Source organism: Drosophila novamexicana, unplaced genomic scaffold (genome assembly GCF_003285875.2).
Source record: "Drosophila novamexicana strain 15010-1031.04,08,12 unplaced genomic scaffold, DnovRS2.1 tig00004560-arrow-pilon, whole genome shotgun sequence".
Lineage (NCBI taxonomy): Eukaryota > Metazoa > Arthropoda > Insecta > Diptera > Drosophilidae > Drosophila > Drosophila novamexicana.
In genome coordinates, this window is record NW_020825054.1 from 229,288 (window position 1) to 252,578 (window position 23,291).

Genomic DNA, 23,291 nt, shown 5'->3' on the forward strand with positions numbered 1-23,291 from the left:
TCAGAGATTTGCTAATAAGATCAATAGTATTACTTGTTCCATAACAAAAGCTAAACCAACCTGCGCAGCGTAACGGGTAAAAATACTTGAACAAATGCGACCTCGACGTGGTCTTAGAGTGGAACTAAAAATCTCGGAATCTGTTTTCACGTCTATATTCCCAGTATACCAGTACTGAAACGCATTGTCAGGCTTGCAGTTAGATTGTCAGAGCGAAAGAACAAAGAAGTTGAGCCAAATGCGTCGAATGCAATTCAAAGTTCACAATAATGAGCATTTATGTACACATACATACATATGTACATACATATATCAAGCCCAGTGTGGACATAGCTCATGCAAAGAAACCAGAGGAGATAAATACATATGTCTAACTCACGTGCTAGCTGTGAACAAACGTACCTACAGTGTGGGGAGTTTTTATTTGTAAATTCCTAGAACACTTGGCAACTTCCAGACAGTTCATATGTGTAGCTCTGAGAATTGCTTATCACACCGTGCATACTATGTAGCTCCAACCATACCTTTTTGCGAGTCTGACCTAACTCAATGGCCTTTCGCCCGAAAGCCCAGGCCAAAGTTTACCAACAGCAGGGAGAATGTTTCTTTGAAATACATTTACTAAATATCCAAAATTTAGTTATAGTTACACAAGAAAAAAGTGCAACTAAAACAAGCAGTTATAGAAACATTTTAATATAATTAGTTTCTATTGAATGCTAACACGAACATTCCCAACATTCGCTCTGGTGCTCGAGTCCTGTCTGAACACGATTCAGCTTACAGTTTTCTGCGAGTTTCAAGATTACTTGGAAAATAAGAATTCTTGCAAAACTAATCTAGCCTCATACTCTTATTTAAGCAAGCTAGACAACAGCCGCAACTAAGACTCGGTTGTGCTCAATAAAGTTTTATTCCAGCCCTACTCTAGACTTAAAGGTTGAATTTTGCATAATTTCCAGCAATAGAAAAATAATCAAGTTAAATATAACGCAAACCAATAAATAATTGAAACGATAATATATTTATGCAGTTATTCTGTATAATACCGCAGCCTTGCATTAGTATATTCTAGTTGTAATTACAGTTTACAACAGCTGACCCATCATCGATGGGCTCTCAGTGTTGTAAGCAAAACTATTGCCAATTGACCCACATGGCCTGACCTTCGCATCTGCTTACAATTTTGCCAAGCCAACGAACAGTTGCCTAATCAATTTACCGACCCTCAACAACATAATTAGTCAAGCTACCACTCGGTCTCAATTACAGCTTTAAAACGAACTTGGTCTATGGGAATTCACCAGCAGCTGCAAGCCACTTAAAACTTTCTGAACGCACAGCTGGACATAATAATATCGGGGCGTAGGGTGATAAATTGTAACCAAAGGCCAACAACAAAGGGCAACAATCAGGTCACATATCCAAGCCATCGATTAGAATTCTAATGCAATTTAGGATGACAACCTGTGAGCCGTGTGCGATGAGTGCTCATTGACACCTATGTATCTGCTCATAGGCAACCTGTCAAAGCTTTATTATTACATTATCTATACCGCATTAGCAACCCTTTCAGTGTGGGCTGCCATATTATAATGTTGTAATGCGGATCGTCTCGAATTTGTGCAAAAAGTGCACAAGCTTTGGCCGGACGGGTTCACTGCACTTGGCTGTGGCAGACAATGTCTGATTTCGGTTGCCAGCATCAAATTACCCGGACAAGTAAATAAAATGAGTCATAAAGCACGACGAGAAGTTACCCATTACCCATTTACCCAATGTAAAGTGACATTTTTAAATACGAAAACAAATTGATTCTTATCTCTTTAAATCGATGTTAACGATATAACTAAGCCAACTTAAAGTTTTCTTTGCCCTTCCAGAATAGTATGTATGTATTTACCTAATAGACAAACTGTTCCACAATAGATTCAACGACTATACAGACCCCTTCTCTGGCTGCAGGGTGACATGAAAATACTTCAAATATATATATGATATGATCATAAAAGCGAAAACCACTGGCCACTTTGAGGTCAAAGTGTATGACACGTGTCAGTGGCCATAGACAATAGAGCAGCCTGCGGCATCCTAATGCTGGCCACTCGTATAGCATATCATGGCAGAGCTCTAGTTCGGCTGCATATGAAATGTTGGCGGGACAATACAAAAAAGTAGTCGTTGGCTTCATTTAAGCCTGATTTGGGACAGTTGTGACAACATGCTTGGGGCCAATGGCTTGGCCACTTTCGACGCATGTAGACTTGCCCCCGTTTTCCCAGTTTTCCACTTTAGCGACAAGGTCAGCGACTCCTACGCCATTCGATTGAAATTATGCCCAATGCTCTGTTCTGTTCTGTTTCGGTATTAATTGTTTACTAGGCAATTCAGAAATGAAAACACAAATGCATTTATTTATAGCTGGACAACACGCCATGCAGGCCAACTGACCTACATTCAGTTCCGCGTCGCATCGCGTCTGTAAAACATTTTGAAAAATTAGTCGGAATATTCGGTTATATAATGATATGTGTATATGTATGTGTATGACCTTAGTGACAAGAGCTAGTTTAAAAGTGCGTCTGATTTTTGCTGATTGACAAGTTTACACATCAACCAAAACACATTTCGGAAAGCATATTTTACTAATGCGCCTAAAATAAAAAGTTATTGAACATTAATTATAAATTCCAATATCTTGCAAGCTGACAACTGCCCTTGTCTATCGACTGTTCACCTTAGATAGGAAAGTTCTGAGCTCAGGCACGTGGCCAAAAGTCATTGAATCGTTAAGGTATTCAAAAAGTAATACATCAAAATATATCTACTTCCAGTTTGATTTATGTGCTTGAGCTTAAGGCATACGAAAATTATCATTTTTCCGATGGTGAAATTTGATATACTCATATTTGCATATGGACAAATAATGAGTCACATTGACTAAAATTCGCTGGAATTCGCAATGTTTGTGGAGAATTTAAATAGTTATAGTTGATATACTAGAGTAATTTAGAAAAAAAAACAATAAGAATATTGTACCCGTACAGCTTAAAGTGATCAATTAATAAAGATTATTTTAATTGTTGTTAAAAAAAAAAAAACTAGATTCATAGATAAAATTTAACTAATTTTATGAAATCACTAGCGGGTATAACCCGGCCTTGACCGTGGTACGTTTAAAATAAATGTTCTCGAAAAGCTTTGAAAATGATTTTGATACTGATCAGACGATAAACAAAAAAATTTCGTACAAACGTTTTCCGCCAATTTACCACTGTTGCGGGTGGAATTTCCCATATCGCTGCAAAAAATTTCATACAAACGTTTTTCCACACTTTTGGGCGGAATATCTCAAAACGGTTTAACGTGCACCTTCAGCACATAAGGTAACTAGAGTGAACATTTCTACTTCCCAGGTCTTACGGTTTGTGCGTTGATCACCAATCAGAAGTCAGTCAGTCAGGTCAAACAGTTATATATATAGAGATTAATAACCAAATCTATTCTTTTTCGTTTACGTTCGACAAATTCGGCCGAATTGCACCACGAATATAGCTGTCATAGAAGTTATCGGCCAAGAACAGAGTTTTTGTATAAACATGTATGACAGGCGCTTCGTTTTTGAGTTCTGAGATTGATTTTCTGACCTATAATTATCTACAAAGGATATGATAGTTTTGCTGAAGTATATTATCATTATGAAGTAAAAGAAAGGTGGCAGAAGATATATCTGAATCCTTGTCGAACCGTCCTTCAATATGTTTTCATAAAGGCAAATAGGACCTTTAAGAATTTGATTAAATTTTGATCAGTAGATGCATTTTTAAAGAAATATGTGTCTTGCTTTTTGCCAGGAAAATTCCCTTCCACCAGTTCTATCATGTTTTCTCTTGCCCTTTTCAGCGTGGCGTTCTTCATAAAGGCCAAAAAGATATTGAAAAGTGCTAATTTTTATTAGCGGATTTTAAAAATTGTTTTTTCCTTGATAATTATCTCTTCTTACAAGTTGTATTGTCTATTTTCCCTTCTTTCGCACACTTGGTCTGACATTTTCTTACTCACTCTTCAATATTTTATCAAAATTTAAACTGTCAACATAATATTTTCTTTGTGTTTGCTTTCCTTTTCGATTATTACCTTTTTGCGGAACAGTGTCTGCTAAAAATCTACAAACAATGATGGCCCACATATGTTAAGCCTGCAGTAAACATGGAAAAAAAAGAATCGCTCATATTGGCAGATTCACTGGGTGCCTTTCCCAGGAACTTGTACCATCAACTGGTTAAATTGAATCCCGATATAAATCTAATATGTTCACCAATTTCCATACAAACCTGCGCCGGGATGTTGCGAATGGGCGCCGACGATGGTAGTGAGACCGCGAAACAACTGGACGAGGGGCTTAATTTCACCTCCAGCGATGTCAATCTGTTAGCAGATGGGTTTTATAAGACCCTGAATTACTACCAGCAATGCAGTGTTTTGCAAATGGCGAACAAGATTTATATCATGCAGAAGTATAGAACACGAATGGAATTTAGCGATGTGTTGACCCAAAAGTTTCTGTCCGATATCGAGCATATTGATTTCTCAAAAAGCAAGAAAGCAGCTAATACTATCAACGCATGGGTAGAGTCCAAGACGAATAGCCTAATAAAAGACCTAGTCCAACAAAATGTTTTGAGTGCAGACACTCGTCTGGTGCTGGTCAATGCCATTCACTTCAAAGGCGAATGGACCATCAAATTCGATGAAAGCGCCACGCAAAAAGAAGATTTCTTCTTGGATGATAAGAACCATACCAAAGTAGATATGATGCAATCTACGAACAATTACTTCTATGCGGATTTGCCAAATTTTGAAGCGAAAGCCCTGCGCATGGCCTATAAGGACTCTGAGCTATATATGCTGATCATACTACCCAACAAGAAGAATGGCTTAAACAGTCTTGAGCAGAAACTGAAGTTAACGCCACTAGATAGCATAACTTCTATACTGAACGAAACGAAAGTCTCTCTCAAAGTGCCCAAGTTTAAAGCTGAGTTCGAAGCGGAACTAAAACCTGTTTTCGAGGAACTGGGCATCGATATAATATTCAGCTCCGAGGCTGAATTTGGCAAAATGCTAGAGCAAAACGAGCCATTGTCGGTGTCAAATATACTGCACAAGGCATTCATCGACGTCAACGAAGAGGGCACCGAAGCCGCTGCAGCTACTGCTATGGTTATGATGATGCGCAGCGCCCCAGCTCCAGAGTCGATGCCAGAAATATTTCATGCCAATCATCCATTTTATTATACAATTTACGATGAAAACCATGGCGTCCTATTCGTAGGAAACCTTCTTAATCCTGCCTTCATCACCTGCAGTCAGTGCTGCGAAATGGATTGAATGTTCAAAAGCTGAGAATAAACAGTGCCGATAATATTAAAATAAATACAATTTATTTTAAAAACCATTCTTTAAGGATATGTAAAAATATTTCTTTGTATTAAATATATATATAAGTTAACTGAACTGATAATCTCCAGTTACTCAGCTATCATTGCACACATTTACCCTTTCAATTAGAAGATCATTGTTATCTCAAAGACAAACTATGACTCAGTGTATGAGCTGGTTAATTTCCATTGCAGCTTTATTATTATACATCAAATATCAAGACGGGCCCACATATCATTTATAGCAGAAAGAGAATCGGAGCATGCACGCAGCTGTTGACTGATAATGAGATAATAGTCCCTTCGAGGCGCCAAGCTTGACAGTCAAATTACTTTCGAGTAGCGCGATATGTCTGCATTCTTTTTGATAAAGCAAATTTACATTGGAGCGGTTGACGATTCAAATCACCATTTAGCCCTGCCCCTTATCAGCAGGCTTTATCAGAAGCCAGCAGATACTCAACTGCCGATAGGCAACCACCTTTGGTTAAATATTTGCATTCGCTGTGGTTTAGTTAGCCACCAGTCTTTGTAACAGCCAGCCTACCCTTCAGCCAACACACACACAATGGCCTAGATGTCTGGCAAGTTATCTAAACCCATGGTAGGCCCCTCTGTGCTTATCACAAGCGCAAAACAACAACGGCAAAGTGTTTGAGGGAGCGTCTTGTGGTCTTATTAAAACTGGCAATTGTTGTGCCTATTCCCAGAAAACAAGTGCAGCCTCTAACTGGCCTTTAATTAATGGCTATAAACATTTTGCGGCAGGCTTGAACCAATCAGCCGTTTAATTTTATTGGCCCAAGCAATGAATATGGCTAAAAGTAAACGTTACATTCCTGACGGTCACAGCTGGCAAATGCACGACCACATTGTTGGCTTTTTCATGCTGCCCTTTTTATTCACTCTTTGTTTTTTTTGTTGGCAAGCACTTAAAAAATTTAGCCAGCCCTGTAAAACAATTTAATAAAAAAAAAACTTTTTGTTTTTATTATTCATACAATTTACAGCTGGTTAAATGATGTATATGAGCTGCAGTTGCTGTGACCTCTTGGAGGTTGCAGTAGCTATTTATAGCCACAAATAAAAAAGAGTACCATATGCTCAAGGTCAACAAGTGGCATAAATCTTGCCTGATAAATTGTTTTAAAAAATTGAAAGTCTGCTATGAGGGCTTTACAGTGCGCTATATAGTAAGCCATTGTAGAGATCGGTTATAAATATTAATCTCGACACAGTCTGGGAATTTATTTACATATTCATAAGCATGAAAGCTAACTCAGATTGTTACAACTCATATAGTTATAAAAGATACGATATGGCTGGGCATTATTTTTATAATAGCGAACATTCGATTGTGTATATATACAAATTCGTATCTTATTAAAGTTTGCATGTAGAATTATTATAATAATTATAATAATTGAATTACATATGAATAGTTAATATTGTTATCGGCACTTTTTTATTAGAACAATTTTTTTTTTTCCAACACTTTTTTGCCACATGCACAAGTTTTTGCATAAGTTTTCAATCGTTTTACCACAAAACCCACCCACGACTGCGAAAAGCATGCCCCATGTCCGGCCAACTAACTGTCTAAGCTAACTAGACCAAATAATAATAATAAAAAAACTTACGCTAAGTCGTTACAGAGTTCACCTTTTATCGTTAACATTTTGAGGCTTATAAACTTGTAATCGTTTGTTCTTGTACTTGTTTTTATTGTTAATGCCGTGACGTGGCCAATTAGCCAATCCACACATGGAGCGGCTGACCATTTTGCACTTGGCTCTATAATTATTTTCGTTAGAATGCAAGACAAGCGTGCAGGCAAAAACGTTTCAATTATTTTCAATGAATATTTAAAAAAAATAAATAGAATGAACACAGGCAAACTCAAGTTGGAATATATATTAAAATTTTCAAGACGAAACTTAGATATGCTTTAAGAAATCTTAAAAGATTCATTTGAAATTTCTAAAATTAGGTTTTTATTTTTTCTTGACCCAACCAAGAACTTTTGTCATAAATTTCTTTATATTACAACAGCTTTTTTATGATAGCACTTTATTATTTTTAAATCTTATGCAAATGCCATTCAGTAGCTAAATATTTTGTGGTTATCTTTGGGGAATAAGTAAGGTTTCGGAAGCCCTGGGCATGCACAGATTTCACGAAGAGGTGTGAAAGAGATTAATTATATTTTATATTCTATACATTACAAACTTAATTATGTGCTCTGGGTTGCGAGTAGTGTTAAAGGATAAAATAGTCAAAATAAATAAAAACGATTAGAAAATAATATTTAATTAAAAAAGCGAAAATTTTAAATCAACATGTCCCATATCCAAGAATAAATTCTAAAATTATTTTCATTTCTAAAACCAAGAGGTTTCCAATGATTTAGTTACCATCTTATCACATCAAAAATTATCTTTATTTCTGCTGCGACAATTTCAACCCCATCACGCTCAGACAATTGCCTTCAAATGATAATCATTGTTGATATTATTAGCTTTTAACATGCTGAATGAAAAAGTTATAAGAGCCTTGACATAGAGTACAGCAATTTATTTTATGCTGAAAAATATTGCCAGACGTTTTGCTTGTACTTTTGTTGTTGTTGTTGTTGTGTCTCTTGTTTTTGGCTCTAATGACGTACGAATAGGGCGTGTATAATTGAATTGCTGCGCGGGTTCATTGCTCTGGATTCTATGCCGAAAAGCGTGTTAGTCAGGGCTTTGAATTACTCGATTGCCAGCTATAATAATTGCCTTTGCGGTCATAAAATGCAATCGTGTGGAAAATTGCAACGTTGCAAAAAGTCAATCAAATGTTGACTTCACAAATTACAAATTGCATTAGAAATCACAATATAAACTGTTCCTTGGACTTATATACACTAAAGTATCTAATAATATACTTGCTCAGCATTTAAACTTTGACCGTTGACGTTGTGAACAGAGCTTCTAGAAAACCACCGAACCTTCTGAAAGTACACCAAAATGCATATTTAGAGAGCTTCGATTGCTTTAAATGAGCGCAAATTGGCAATACCGGATATGTAAGGCGGGCAGTGAGAGTATTAACAGACATTAACCATGATTAACTATACTTAATAACAGGTTGGCTGCCATTTATCTAGCGGTTATTGGAAAAGTATTAGCTCAGCAAGGTGGCTGCGATTTATGTGTCAATAAACTTTGAATAATTAATAGGGACAGGTACTTTAAACAATATGAGACTGCACCAAGTGAACGCCCATTTCTATAAAAAAAAAAACCTGCTGTAAATATTATCTAGCACAGATAATATATTATATCCACGTAGCTGATAATAAAATCAACTTATCATTAACTTTAAATGGTGAATGAGCCTTGAATAGTTCAGTGGCTTTGTATTACAACAGCAGAGTTTATTAAATTCTTAATCAAAAAGTGAATATGAAAATATTTATCATTTTCATTTCCATGTAACTTTATGGGCTTTAAATTTCGAGAAAAACAAAACAAAAGTAATCCAGAAAATTATTTCTAACTGCGACATTGACTTGAAATGGTACGTGCCAAACCCAAAGACAAAGGAATTTACTTTAAATACCATGGAGAAGAGTATTGTGCTTTTAACATAAAGTTTGTCATGCATGGCAAAAGATCTGCTCTTTTATCATATGATTTGGTATTTCATAGTCAACACTTGAATATATATATGCCAAGGCTTAACTAATGTAATGAATAATTTAATATATAAAGAGAAATAAAGTGTATCAATTAATTTTGAGAAAACATTTAACATTTTATGTGTAGACATATTTTATTACAGCAACGGTTTTTTCGCTTGTCATGATGGATTTTTCCCTACCATGTTTGATAGTGTTGCATCACATTTGTTCATTTGGTTAAAGGATTTTGTATTGTATAAATTATTTGCCCTTTTTATAATTGTCAAGAAACGATTGTATATTCACACAAGGGTATATATTATTCTCGTTCTTATAAAAAAATGTCACTTAAAACAAATTACATAAACTGTACAATGCCTCTCAAAAGATTATTTGTACATATAGACACATTTTTTGTCATATCAAATTGCTTTTCATTCTTGTGAAATGAAATAAATGCGAAAACAAGTGTTTACATTATGTGTCCACACAATTCGAATAAAAAATGCAAAATAATAAAAAAATAGCTGTTTGGACTGTGTGATAAAGTTAACACCTTAAAGCCATCAAGGGAATCAGCATAAAAGAATGAAATAAAATACAACAACAACAGCGACGGCAAAAGAAGCGACAATTTCGCAAACACGAGTTCCGTCAGTCAAATGACACTTGGACACGAGGTCCAATTAGAGCTGGCGCAAATTTGAAAATCGATATGAAATGAAGGAAAACAAGGGCAATCCGGCCGGCAAGTGTCCACGGCACACAGGGCGCATGCCACAAGGCATTCATCTAGCAGGAGCCAGAGCCGCAGCCGTGTCAAACTGTGATGTATGAGGCCAACTTTTGACTTTTTGGGCAACAGTGGGTGACGCTTTGTCAACAATAATGACACAGAAATGTAAGTAATTGCCAAACCTTTGACAAACAGGCAAAAGTCAAGACAGGCGTCAAGGGTTACAGGGTTCGAGGGTCAGGAGCCTCTCGTGGGCCGGCCGACAAACCGGCTGATAACGTCATGAAGCCGACGGGCTGCAGAAAACTTGATATTACCACAAACAAAAAAAAAGGAATGGGCCAACAGAAATAAAAAAACCCCAAGCAGCAAAAAACGTGAGCAACTTTTATTGTTGCTTTCGTTTACGTTTGGCTTGCGGCCAAAAAATGTGCCGAGAACTTTTTTCTTTTTTCCCCTTTTTTGTCTCTTTTTTGTTCTAGCATGAAATTTATTTTTCTAATGAATGAGCGAGTACAAGTGCGAGCCTGTGTGAGTGTGCTTACCTGTTTGTGAATGAATACCGTGTGCAGAAAATATACATATATTGCTGTCGCACAGCGTGCGTTAACAACGGGTTGGATAAGCAGTCGCACACGCTGCGTATGCGTAATGTAAATAATTTCGTATGAGCTGCATGTTTATTTTTATAGAATTCGATTGTAAAAAGTTATTCTAACTTTAGACCTGTCAATAATGCTATGACGTCTGTAAATAAAGCTTTGTATAAGGATTTATACAATTTAAATACTTATACAAGCCAATTGTCTTGCACTAATATTTACATTTACATTTGATATGCGATTTTCTTACCTAACCTGTTCAAATATTTCTTGTATCTGGAAAAGTTTGGAAAATCTTGGTTTTTGTTTAACAGCAATTTTCAAAATCAACAACACTTGGTATATATATTGAATGGTTCTGAAAAATTCTTTGGAATTTTTTCTAAAAATCTGGCATTATGTAGCACAACCTTTCAGTTTTTTCCACTCATTTACATATTTATACATTATGCATAAATCATACATATAAAGCTTCTCAGCCCCGCCGCTAATTGATGACCCAGTTCCAAATTTCTATATTGTATATGAGCATATACCTATGCATACATTTATATTTAAATATATGTGATGGAATAGCTCAGCTAAGTCAGTCAAGTTCAGTCTGTTTATAAACCTAAGAATCACAAAATATTATCATAATTTCGTTTTTTCCTAGTAAACATTTCCTTGTTAACGTTTGTTTATCCAACAAACTCATAACTGAAAGTATAGCCTATGTGTGCTGTTTGTGTCCCGCATGATTAGCAATTTTCAGCAAGCTGATACTTTACTGACGCATGAATTTTAATATTGAACATTAGACAAGACATTCGCCAATGTCTGGATGGCACTGGCCCTAGCAAATCGGTATAAAGACTGGGTCTGGGTCCGTTTCGCCTAGTCGAAATGTACAAGCTATTTACACAGATGTGCACGGCTCTCACATATTGTGCCTTTGATTAAAAATCAATTAAGATGCAACAATTTTTAATATGCAATTTTGGCACAGCTGGCGCGGCAATTTTGGCATTTTGCTGATTCGCTTGATCCGCAGTTAAGTGGCCAAATTGAGTGTTTTTGCCAAGCGCACAAGATTAATCGCAACAGCCAGCCATCAAAATTTATTGGCATAAAAATAAACAATTTACCGCTCAAGCGAAAATAAATAAATATATAAGAAAGAAGCGTTAAGTAGCAAACACTAAATGCATACATATAACAAACGCGTTTAATGTGTGTGTGCGTATCACATACTTAGCTAGCTTAACATAGTTATTGTCAGACGAGCGGATGTGCTGCTTGTTCTCGTTGTGGTAAAGTTCTAGTTGCCTCTACTTTTCAAGTGGCTTTACTTTATGATACCTCATGGCTACTGCATTAATATAAGTATCATCATAAAACAAGAGGGAGCGCTCAAGATCACCTAACTGTAGATACCCTGTAATCAGTTATATGCACATAAATTACCTAATATGTTATCAATTCTTGCCGAAACGAAAAATGGCAAAAACAGAAAATCGATATAAAGGATTACTACAAAATGTGGCTATTTATAAATTCATCGGTATACATATAGGATCATTATAATGAGTGGACCTGATAATAGCCTGATTCCACTATTCTAAAAATATGTTACATTTACAAACTTCACATTTTGTAAAAGTGACGGTAACAAATATATGTCAAAAGTACCGCTTCTTTAAATGATCGGTTTGATTTGGTTTATCTAGGCGTCGCAAAGTTTTCCTTCTAAAGGTCAAATATTACGACCTCGAAGTATACAGTAAAGCTTACAATTCTATTTAGCTCCACCTAACGTTCTTAGACCCTCTATAGACTTTGAACCATTACAGGGTAAACATTATGCTGCTAGAAATATGAGATTAAAGTGTAAAACACAGCAGCAACTGCAGGGAATTCGTTGTTTAGTGAGCTGCACTCCATAAAATGTGCAAGTCAAGCGAAAAATGCGATGGATCTTATCTGGCATAAACTGCTTATAAAGTAATAGAAGAAACTAAACATTACACGCATAATTTTAAATAACTCATGACGCCAATAAGCTAAATGATAAATTTATAACACTTGTGTATCATCAAGTTAAACCCACCGATAAAGCGCTGTACGATGACCTCAGTAAATAATTACGACAGGAAGTTGAGGTAGTTAAACTAAAAATAATAATAATATAAAAATAAATTTGTGTTATGCTTATCAGTTGAGCTAATACTGCAACACTGGGCCAACTATTTTCATAAGAACTCCCAAGAGCCTGCCCTTAGCTAATAAACTTAGAAAATTGTCTGCTTGCGCCAAGTGGCATCTTAAAATGTTTTCATAACGCTTTCAGATACTAAGAGAATGAGACGTACTCAGCTAATTTCCTTCTTAAGCTACTTGATATGAAAAGTGCCATCATATAATATACATATTGATCATACGCATGCCCATACTCACTTATATATAGAAGCTAAAAATTAATTTCGGCCCAGACACATTGACCGACAGTATTGTGTACATTTCCCCATACTCCAAGCCAAGTGCATCACTACACAACTGAAACTTAACTTAAAGTTGGCTTGAATTTGTAGTTCCTTTAACTTAAACACTTGGTAACCTAACAAAATCACACACAATGCCCAGCCGGAAAACTTGAGACTTGTAAAAACACCGACAGGCGGACAAACTAAGCAAAGTACAACAATAAGCGGATTGTTTGGCTATTTTAACGTGGAGAGCACTCAGAATGCAAAGCTAAACACACATTCAGCCATAGCAAATACCAGTAGGGAGGTAACTGGGGACCCCAGCAACAGCAACAGAATGAGGAAAATAAATAAGCTCAAGTACCACTTTTTGAGGCCAACATAGTGTAATAGTAAAATATAATAATAGAAAAATATGTGCCCATAAACCCAGTCAGAGTTATGTCCATCAATCAGCCAAATATTTACGAGTGGCAGGCTCAAGGATAAGCACAACAGGATTATTACATAAATATACTAATCAAAAGTTGCAATTTCGATTGCCAAGCTCATTTCATGGGAAATATCAGACAGCAACAGCAGCAACCCAAAAGCAAAACAATCAACTAAAACACATATATTCTGCTTATAACTCTTGGAATAGCTGTCAGGAGAATTCCATGAAAGTGTCTTATTTATCAATATGTGTTTATAATGTGTGTGTGCTTCTGTGCGCACACACACGAGCCAACAGAATAACTATCATTTCCGTTGAACGCATAAACACAGACATACATACACATGTATAGGCTCAGACAAAAATCTGATTGAAATTTACTTCATGTTACAGAAACTAGAGAAATGTTTGCTAATAAATGCCGAAGTTTTGATACACTTAACAAAGAGTTTGGCATAGGCAAATTTTAGAAAATTTCAAGCTATGGACTATTTGTTGCAGAAACGCATATTAAAGTTATGAAAATGTAACATTATATGGTATAGCTTTAAAAGATATTAATGTTAGGTCTTCAAAGATATCAGGAACAAAGCTTTTTAAGAGACTATTCGAGGAATATTTAATTTTGCTATGAAAAAGTTTTTGGCCACACATATGAAAACTTAAACAAATTTTGTGAAGTGTATTTTAAAATACATTAATTGTGTTTCCAAATGCGTTCACCAAAATCGTAAGGAAGGCGAAGCTACATTATTTGTGTGAATAATTGGTTTAATGATGTTAATCATAAAACCACATCAGATTGGTCAGATTACACATTTAAGAAAGATAAATATCTTTAATATTTGTAAAATTTAATTACATTTTCATTTAGTTATGCATTACAGATAGCAAGGCCACGTTATGTTTGCAATACTCAAATTCATTGCACACGCATAAACTATTATATTTAGGCGAATACAAATATCATTTTCACAGTAGAGTATTGCAACTATGTGGCTGTTAGAAAGAACGTAGTTGCCGAAAATGAAAATTGATTGCAAACGTTGATTTACTCGATTTTCTTGCCGTGCCACAGACTATGCCTAGGCACTAAATTAGCTGCCAGCAACTGGATGGAAACAACAAGAAAACAGAAAGTATATAGAGGAAATAGGAAAACAACATTTCAATATCAAGCCCCAGAAAGAGGAAAATATTCAACAAAAGAAATGGCAAGCGGCTTGTGCTAGTATTTTTCTGCCTCGGGCTCCTAGTTGCCGGCTTATTAGCATTTTGTGTAGAAACTAGTGCTAGAAATAGTCTCTCAGCTCAAAGGAAAAATAACAATAAATAAATGTCACAAGCACTCACAGGCAATATATATATATATATATATATGGAGGTCTGTCAATAGAGTGGAAAATACATATTTTATCTAGACACGCTTAAGTCGTGCCACTTGTTTATGACGAAACTCATAAATAACAAAAACTTGTGCGGTTTTATAGACCAATGGGCCATCAGTTGACTTACTGCATCAAATTACGGCAATTCGAAAGCCAAACACACGCACTCCACGTACAAACGGTTCACTGGGGTCAGGCAGACTGTCTGTTGCCTCTTTCAAGAAATACAAAGTATGTCCATATAACAATGAAGCTGTTGAATGCTAAACATATAAATCAATATGCATATATCCAATCGGTTTGCTGAAAAAAGGGTTGACACTTAACCATTTGAAAAGGGTTGCTAACGCTGCTTAAATGTTGGGCTTTTATTTGATATATGCCAAATATTTTTATAATCTTTAAGTATTTTCCAAAACAATTAATGTCTTAGTAAAATTTATATCAATATCTTTTTGAATGATATTTATTGTTTAGCTCAACATCTTTGCTTTGCTAACATCTTCGGACTGGCAATATTGTTCTTAAGGTACATTCTTTTAAGCGCCACGTATAAGCTGGCAACTATATTTTCAATTTAAATATAAATTTAAGCAAGTAAGAGGCTCTAGTCGGGACTCCCAACTAGGGGATACCCTGAACCCTCTTCTTCCAACATCAAATGCATATATATATTCTATTTTAGAAGCTATATGTCAAGTTTGGTGACTCTAGCTCTTATTATTTACCAAAAATGCCCAAAAAACATGATATCGATATCGATTTTTATCCATTACTTGGGAACGGAGTAAGTTATTGATTATGGGAAACAAACTCGATTTGCGCAGGCACTAGGAGCACCTACATCTAATTTCAAGTCTCTAGCTCTTATAGGTTCTGAGATCCTTGCGTACATACATACGGACAGACGGACAGACAGCCAGACGGACATGGCTAGATCGACTCGGCTATTGGTGCTGATCAAGAATATATATACTTTATGGGGTCGGAGATGCTTCCTTCTGCCTGTTACATACATTTGGATTTTGCACAAATACAATATACCCTTATACCCTTTTTTAATGGGTTCCGGGTATAAAAAATCAGTGAAAGGTGACCGGGTCAATTTTTATCATAGATCGAATTGAATTCAACTACCTTACAATCAAAAGATTGAGAAAAAATATCGATTCGATTATAATCTTTCTTTTATTTAGTTAATATGGCTATCCGAATCCCCTCTTACATAAAGTCACGCCACAGGGAAAACAAATTTGTTGCATGCTGTAAAATATGAAAGAGATCGAAATAAATCACAAGCAAATGTTTACAGTTCATAAAAAGTATATATTATTGTTGCCATTTCCATATCAAACGAATGCTAATGTAAAATGTGAACTATTGCCGCCAAGCGGCATGGTTCAAGGGATTTAATGTACCAGTGCCCCCGGTCAAGGTCGTGCCGTATCGAATTGTGTTTGCTCTTGATGGAAACAAACAATGCACGGTAATATATTGGACTGATGTTGATTTACATTAGGTTTTTTGTTATTTTGAATTGTTTCGTTAGCATTAAATTTTCATGCATTACAATTACAATCCCTCAGGTGGGCATTTTATTCGATCAACCGACGCCTGCAAGCATCTTCTGATTAACTTCAGTTAATATATTCCTGCAACAGTGAATTCCAAGCAATGCGAATAAGTATTAAGTACCAATGTGCAAAAGAACAATAAAAACGTTTGGAATACACGTTAAGTCAATTTATGGGCCAAACATTAGCGAAATTTCAATTGCCCTTTTGTTGACAGCCAAATGCCTGTGGCGAGGGCACGAGCGAGCAAGGGCGAGGGAAGCACTTTATGTGAAAGACTTTCTGACTGACTGACTGTCTTGTAGTCTGTCTGTCCGTCTTGATGTCTGCTCTGCTGGCTGTCTGCGTCAGCTGAAATCAATTGAAGCAAAGCGACGTCAGCGACAGTCAAAGTTCAAAAGTGCCACTCAACGTTCTGGTGGCATCTGCTGTACCTGCCACACCCCCTTATCCCAGAAGACCCGTCTCCAAACCAACTCTAAAGCATTTGCCAAAATATTTTCAGTGCCCGACAGTTGTCGGTTTCACTTTTTGCATGTGAGTTTGTGTCTGTGTGTATAAGAGAGAGTGTGTTTGGAATGAAGATTGACAGCTTAATGTATTTACGCTTACATCAAGCCGCCTCTTTTGTTGACTAATTTCCCCACGGAGCCCAAAAGGTGGCCACTCCTTCAAGTGCTTTAAGTGGCAGCACGCAAATGTAGCATCAAGTGCAACAATTAGCAAATTAAATGAACTTTTTCACTCTTCATTTGGTTGAACTTAAAACTGCGGTATCTTTTTTAAGTTAAAAAGGCCTGAAGAGAAATAAGTAGGATCGACGATAAGATACCCTTTAGGTTTGTAATGCCCCATGATCCACTAACGATATTTGTTGGAAATCGATACTAATCGATTAAAAAACAAGAGAGATATTTCGAAAAACCTGATAAGACCTTAAGCTAGACATGAAGAGAAACAACTTACTAAATGATATATTATTATACAAATTATCCGAATTTAAAGAAAAAAAATCAATTTTCATCGATTAAAGTCTGTCAATTAATTTAAATTCTTTTGAATATGGTATATAAGAAACTTTATAGCATTGTTCTTTTGCACTATTGCAATATAATATACATACATTTACTATACATAGTCGGATTCGTATGTTTCTGTTTTATTTATTTATTAATACATTTTTTTCTTTTAATTCAAATGGGTTGTAAGCAAAAAATATGTATCTGCTCTAAGGCAGCGGCATTGAAAAGCAATTAAAAAATCCGCCGTCTGGGCAATTAAGTTGATTTGATTTTGGAAAAGTTTTTACTCCGTCTTGCCCTAGCCACTTTATGAATCAAATGGCGTGGCATAATTTCTAATTGACGACAGTTAAGGCCCGTATTCGATTGATATACACCAGCCGATGCCGCAAAAGTGTCAATCGCTTTGGTTGTCAAGCCCATAAATTTGCAGCAAATCAATTTGGAATTTTACAGGCTTTGTTTGGAAAAGGAAATCATATAATATTGGACATTTTGCGCTGCGACAAAAGAAATAAAGCCGCAGATTTATTATACAATTGCCTATATGTGTCTACTATGCATTTAATATATATATATATATTTATTTATATATTTGTCTTGACTGATTAACTGACTGACTGACTGATTGGTGATCAACGCACAGCCCAAACCGTAAGAGCTAGCAAGCTGAAATGTTCACTGTAGTTACCTTATGCGAAGAAGGTGCATGTTAAGACTGGGTTTTGGGAAATTCCACCCGCAAGTATGGAAAAATCGCGTAAAACGTTTGTATGAAACTATTTAGTTTACCATCCGATCAACCTTAAAGTCAATTTTAAAGATCTTCGTTTAAAGAAGAGAGGTGTTTCACACTTTTCGAAAAATTCATTCCTCCTTTGTGGAAATGGGGTTCAAAGATTTGGTTGGTAACGTTTCGCGCTCAAATTCATATGGAAGGATCTATATCAAAAATCACTTGAGACGTGTTTCATATTTTACGCTGAATCCAAGCTTTCTCGGTAGAAATGCGATTTAAAGATTTTTTGATATGCTTAGATTTGTTCGATTTGCATTAAACTTATTTTCAAAGCTCCAAAAAAAAAAACCTTATGAATTCGTGTTTCAGCTATTTAGAAAATTTCATCCGCAACTGTGGAAATTTGGGCAGAAAGCTTAACTTAAGTTTTTGGTTTACAATCGGTTCCAAACTCATTATCAATGATCAGAAACTATTTAACACGCCTCCGAAAAGTTACCCAAGGAAAATTCGGGTCAAAGGTTTGATAAGCACACATTTTTTATTCGACCTCAAGACTCTTACCACAAGACTATATATTTGAATAGAAGTGAAGATCAAGATGATACGGGTAGGTTTCAATTTTCCACGTGTGTGAACTTAATGAGAAGGTAATATCTTAAATTTGTAGCACACAACGTTCCACGAGCAAGGCCGGGCAATATGTATATGATTTAATATATTATGGCATTTCGTTAATTTTGTGTGCACTCTACAATATCGTGATATTCTTAAGCTCAGCCCCGAAAAACCCCAAAATCAAATCACGCAGCTTCAAAATGATATGGTTTATGATCTGCAAATCGAGCTGCGAATTGAGCTTGGGTTTACAACTACATAAATGGCGCAACGGTGAAATCTGGACATACGCTGATATGCCACACAGAATAGATATATATTAATAATGGGTAAAAGTTTATGATAGTTCGAATTGGTTGGTAGCATCTTGAGCTTTAATTAACAATTTTAAGCTTCTTAAATTTTATATAAACATACATTTATGAGCTTGTGTGCATATGCAATTATGTAGCCCATAAACTGAAGCTCATGTTTTAAACACTGAGCAAAAGACAGCCAAGAATATCATCAACTTCAGTTTATTAAATCAATAGGCAAGAGAAGACGAACTTAGTTTAATTTAATTCAAATCTGGCATATAATATCACAATAATCGCTACGCTTACAGATAATATAGGAATAGGGTTAAAGTAGTACAGCCATTATTATTATGTATTAATATGCTTTGATATATGTATACCGCACAGAACTTGAGCTCTGTCATATTTAAGTCATATTTAAATCATAATACAATAATATCAAAAATCCTGCCATGCTTTCTCTGAATATTTTTAGAAGAAATTATAAAAATAAACAAAGTCTTAAGCCTCCATCAACAATGCAATAATATTTGTGTGCCATATAAAATCTGTGAAAAAAACCAAAACAGCCATTAAATAAAAACCACAATAAACAAGATTCAAGTTTCTTTTCTGTGTGTATCAAAGGTGTTAATGGTTAATGGGCTTAATAGCCAAGTGTGAGAGAACCCCGTCATCAACTGGACAAACAAGCCAAGAAGCGTGAGAGCAACAGATATGAGTGATAGATGAGCGAGAAAAAGAGATCTCTTACACGTGCCAACCGAGCGATCGATCAACAAGAAAAAAGCATCACTCGCTGAACTGATGATAATAATATGGGTGTGATATGACTGTGCTTGAGTTTTTACGATGCCTGCCGGCTAACACGTGGCTAAAGCGAATTTAATACCCATTTCTTTTCTTTTTTTTGCCATTAATTTTTATGACCACAAGCACACAAGCAGCTGCAGCCAGGCCCAAGATGCTATGCAGCGAAAGGATTAAATTACCAACCAGCCGAGCAGCTTGAGTGGCTGGGCATATAATGAGCAAAAGCGATGCCTGCGAGTGCTCAAAGTAGGTTAATGTCCTGGCGTGCTTTAACCTCTAACTCACAGCTTTGACTGCGCTTAACTGGGTCAGTGGCACAAAACTATTGAGCCTTTGACCCAAGCCAGCCACTCGCCAGCTTAATGCATTGAATTGCAGTAGCGCAGCCTGTGCAGCGCAAAACTTGTTTAAATTTGTATATAAACCTTTTGGCAATTTATGGTGTGCACGCAATATTATCGATTACAAATCGAATTATGCACTTTTTCAGGCAAACGCTGTCCACAACGGATATCAATCATACGTCGCGCTGGCCACGCACACGCACAAACATGTCGCGCGCTAGCCACGCAAATTCGATTTATTTACATATAGTTTGAGTGCGTTCAAAAAGGGCACTTAGCTTTAAAAGCTTTTCAAAACAATTATGAACATTAATAAAGCATGGTATACAAAATAACGAAGTTAGTATATACAACTCAATGGTGAACTAAATAAGCTATTTCGATAAACGTTATTAAAGCGCGTATAAATATTAGGGCTGTTAAAATTAAAAATGTAAGTGGTAGTATTAAACTTCTACGTAAATCAATTTAAATATACACATCAATTGGATTATACGAATTTTGAATTTTTGATCAGTGAATGAGATTTTCACATACAATAGTTTATTCGCCGCCTACTTAATATATCTTTTTTCTATGCATCACTGGTTTTTACTTTAAATTAATTTTAAAAGTTACAAATTCGAAAAAAAATGTTTTAAGAAAATTATATTTCTGTAATTACAAGTTATTTGCAGTCCCTTTAATTATTTTGTACGACCAAATCGGCTATCAGAACCTGTTAAAATATACGCGTGACATATATAGACTCATATATCTTTTTAATTGGTTGCCTTAGAAAAACATGCTCGTTATTAGAGGACCTCGACATGCCAAAAAAGTAAGCTATAATTTTGGCTACGACAGAGTGTCATTTCATAAAATTCCACCAATTATCTGAATATACTCGACATTGAATTTTCGATGTGTTTTTATTCACTTTGCTAGAAATACACTTTCTATTTTCCACCATACATTTCTGACACCATCATCACCTTTAATTAAATATTTATAAAACAAATATATTCGTAATTTTGACAGTTATATTTACATGTTGTTATTTATTTAACTAAAAATATGCAGAAATTTCAATCGTCATTTTTAATCAAACAAATAACGAACATATTTCTGTGAATTGCTTTATTTCTCTGTATTACTCTTGAATTATTTATAGTTAAAAGAATTTATTTTAATTTTTTTTGCTTCTAAGCCAAATTCATGTATCATAATTCAATAAATTTCACGCGTTAATCTGTACATCCGATACTCCGTATTATTTATATTTGTATTTGTGGATGTATATACGTATTCTTTACTCAAAAATGTCCCTTTCCCTTTTAAAGACTCAAGCAGAATAACACAGGCAGTGTCGAAACACACGTTCCAGCAATTTGCAAACTGTTTTAAATAACACTTATTTACTATTGAATTTCATTTTCATTACGTTCTGGCGGAAAATTGCATTTACGATGCGCCCAGTTTTATTATATTTACATAAGAGTAGTCGACACGAAGCCGGGAGGTAGCACCAAGAGTTGCCGCAGTGAAATTGTGGGTGCACAGCAGGCGATACGCTTTTTGACTATTTGCCTTCTGGTATGTTGTAGAGGGCGGGACGGCGGCTTGTTTGCATTGGTGCAGTTCATTAAACTCGTGTAAATAAATAATATGTATATATAATTAATACTTAATAATGCGATAAATTAAGTGTATGTATGCGTGATATGCAACCGTTGTCGATGTTCATTCTTGCGATTTTCGCGGCAAGAGCTGCATTTAAGCACCGTTGCCCACTCCTTAGCTCTGACCCTCATCGTGCCGTGCATTGGCTTATAGATGTTTCATTTGGGTTGAAGGGCGCACAAGCGCCGGTTGTGTTTTTCTTCAATTGTCAGTGCATTGACAAGCTGATGGCTGGTCAAAACTGAGTTCAAGGCGCACATCCCACTAGTTCAGTTAGCAAAACAGCAGCCAACACATCTGGTATCTCACAGACAGGCACACAAAATGGATGGGTCACTGAGCGTACATATATTTTGAGCCATTTTGTTGCTCATAATAATAATAATAATAGAAGTGAGCTGAAGCACTTCAGATATCGTTTATGTTGCTCAAATGACATTAGTTGAAAGTACATAAAAAAATTTGTTTGTTTTGGACAAAAAGAAAAAGCTTTGTAATTGTGATAAGCAGTTAAAGCTGATTGTTCCTTTAAAGGGATTGATTTTTTGTTTTTATTTTTTTTATTTTTTATAAACATTCTAGCTTTTTTAAATACATACACACATAGACGAGCAGGCAGTATGACTGAGATTAGCATCTGTGTTTATTGTCCGATCTGTATATTCATATTCTCAGTTCATAAATATGGCATCAAATGCAAAAAAGCTCTAGTTTGAAAAATTTGGTTTTTCCTAAGAACCTAAATATCAAATTTAGTGTATCTAACTCTCTTAAGTCTCTAGATTTTGAGTATCTGAGATGGACGCTGACTAAAATAGATATGGAGTCCGAGATGTCTCCTTTTGTCTGTTACATAAATTTTCACAAAACCTTTTCCAAAAATATTTTTCTATGCAGATGTACTTCCTGGATTAAGTAAACACTTCTTTTCAAACCTCATAGATATAACATAGCTTTTGAATTAAACAATAGCCACGATTCAGTGCGACTTTCAGTTAAATTTATTACGTCCTTTCGAATAAATTAATTTGCATCTAGTAATAAAGGGTTCGCAACAACAACAAAGCTTTTAAGACCGCGAACTTAAGTTCGCAACAGTTTTCAAAACCTTACAACTTAGCCCCAAAAAATGGTACAGTTTGTCCAAAAGCTGTGTCGGGCATCTTTTTTCGAAACTTCGCACCTCGCATTGTTCAAGGTGAAATCGGCAGTTGGGCTATTTACCCAGTCAACAACAATTTCCAGCCCAGTCCCCTAAATCCAATTTGAGCCACGCGTCCAAGTTTGCGTAGAATTTCGCACAAAATAATTATATAGGCCCAGTTTTATGTAAGCTGACATGTGATTGCGGGTGCCGGACCATATTGTAGCTATACATTTAATCAATTTGTGCGATAAATATTCATAAAAGCCAAGAAAACATGCTGCGCCTACAAAACTGTTTACCCAGCATTTTAACATGCTCATGTATTGCTTGGATTTTCTACT

At 35.7% G+C, this 23,291-nt stretch overlaps 1 protein-coding gene and 1 long non-coding RNA gene across 2 annotated transcripts in view; both read left to right on the plus strand.

Annotated features, from left to right (window-relative positions):
• Positions 1-23,291, plus strand: part of LOC115770789 — a 46,759-nt gene that overhangs the window by 4,835 nt on the left and 18,633 nt on the right. The gene's annotated exons all lie outside the window — the stretch shown is intronic.
• LOC115770788 (antichymotrypsin-2-like) lies at positions 4,076-5,469 on the plus strand. Its single transcript, XM_030716208.1, has one exon. It carries the CDS (start codon positions 4,210-4,212, stop codon positions 5,389-5,391), a length of 1,182 nt encoding a protein of 393 aa, XP_030572068.1. The 5' UTR covers positions 4,076-4,209; the 3' UTR covers positions 5,392-5,469.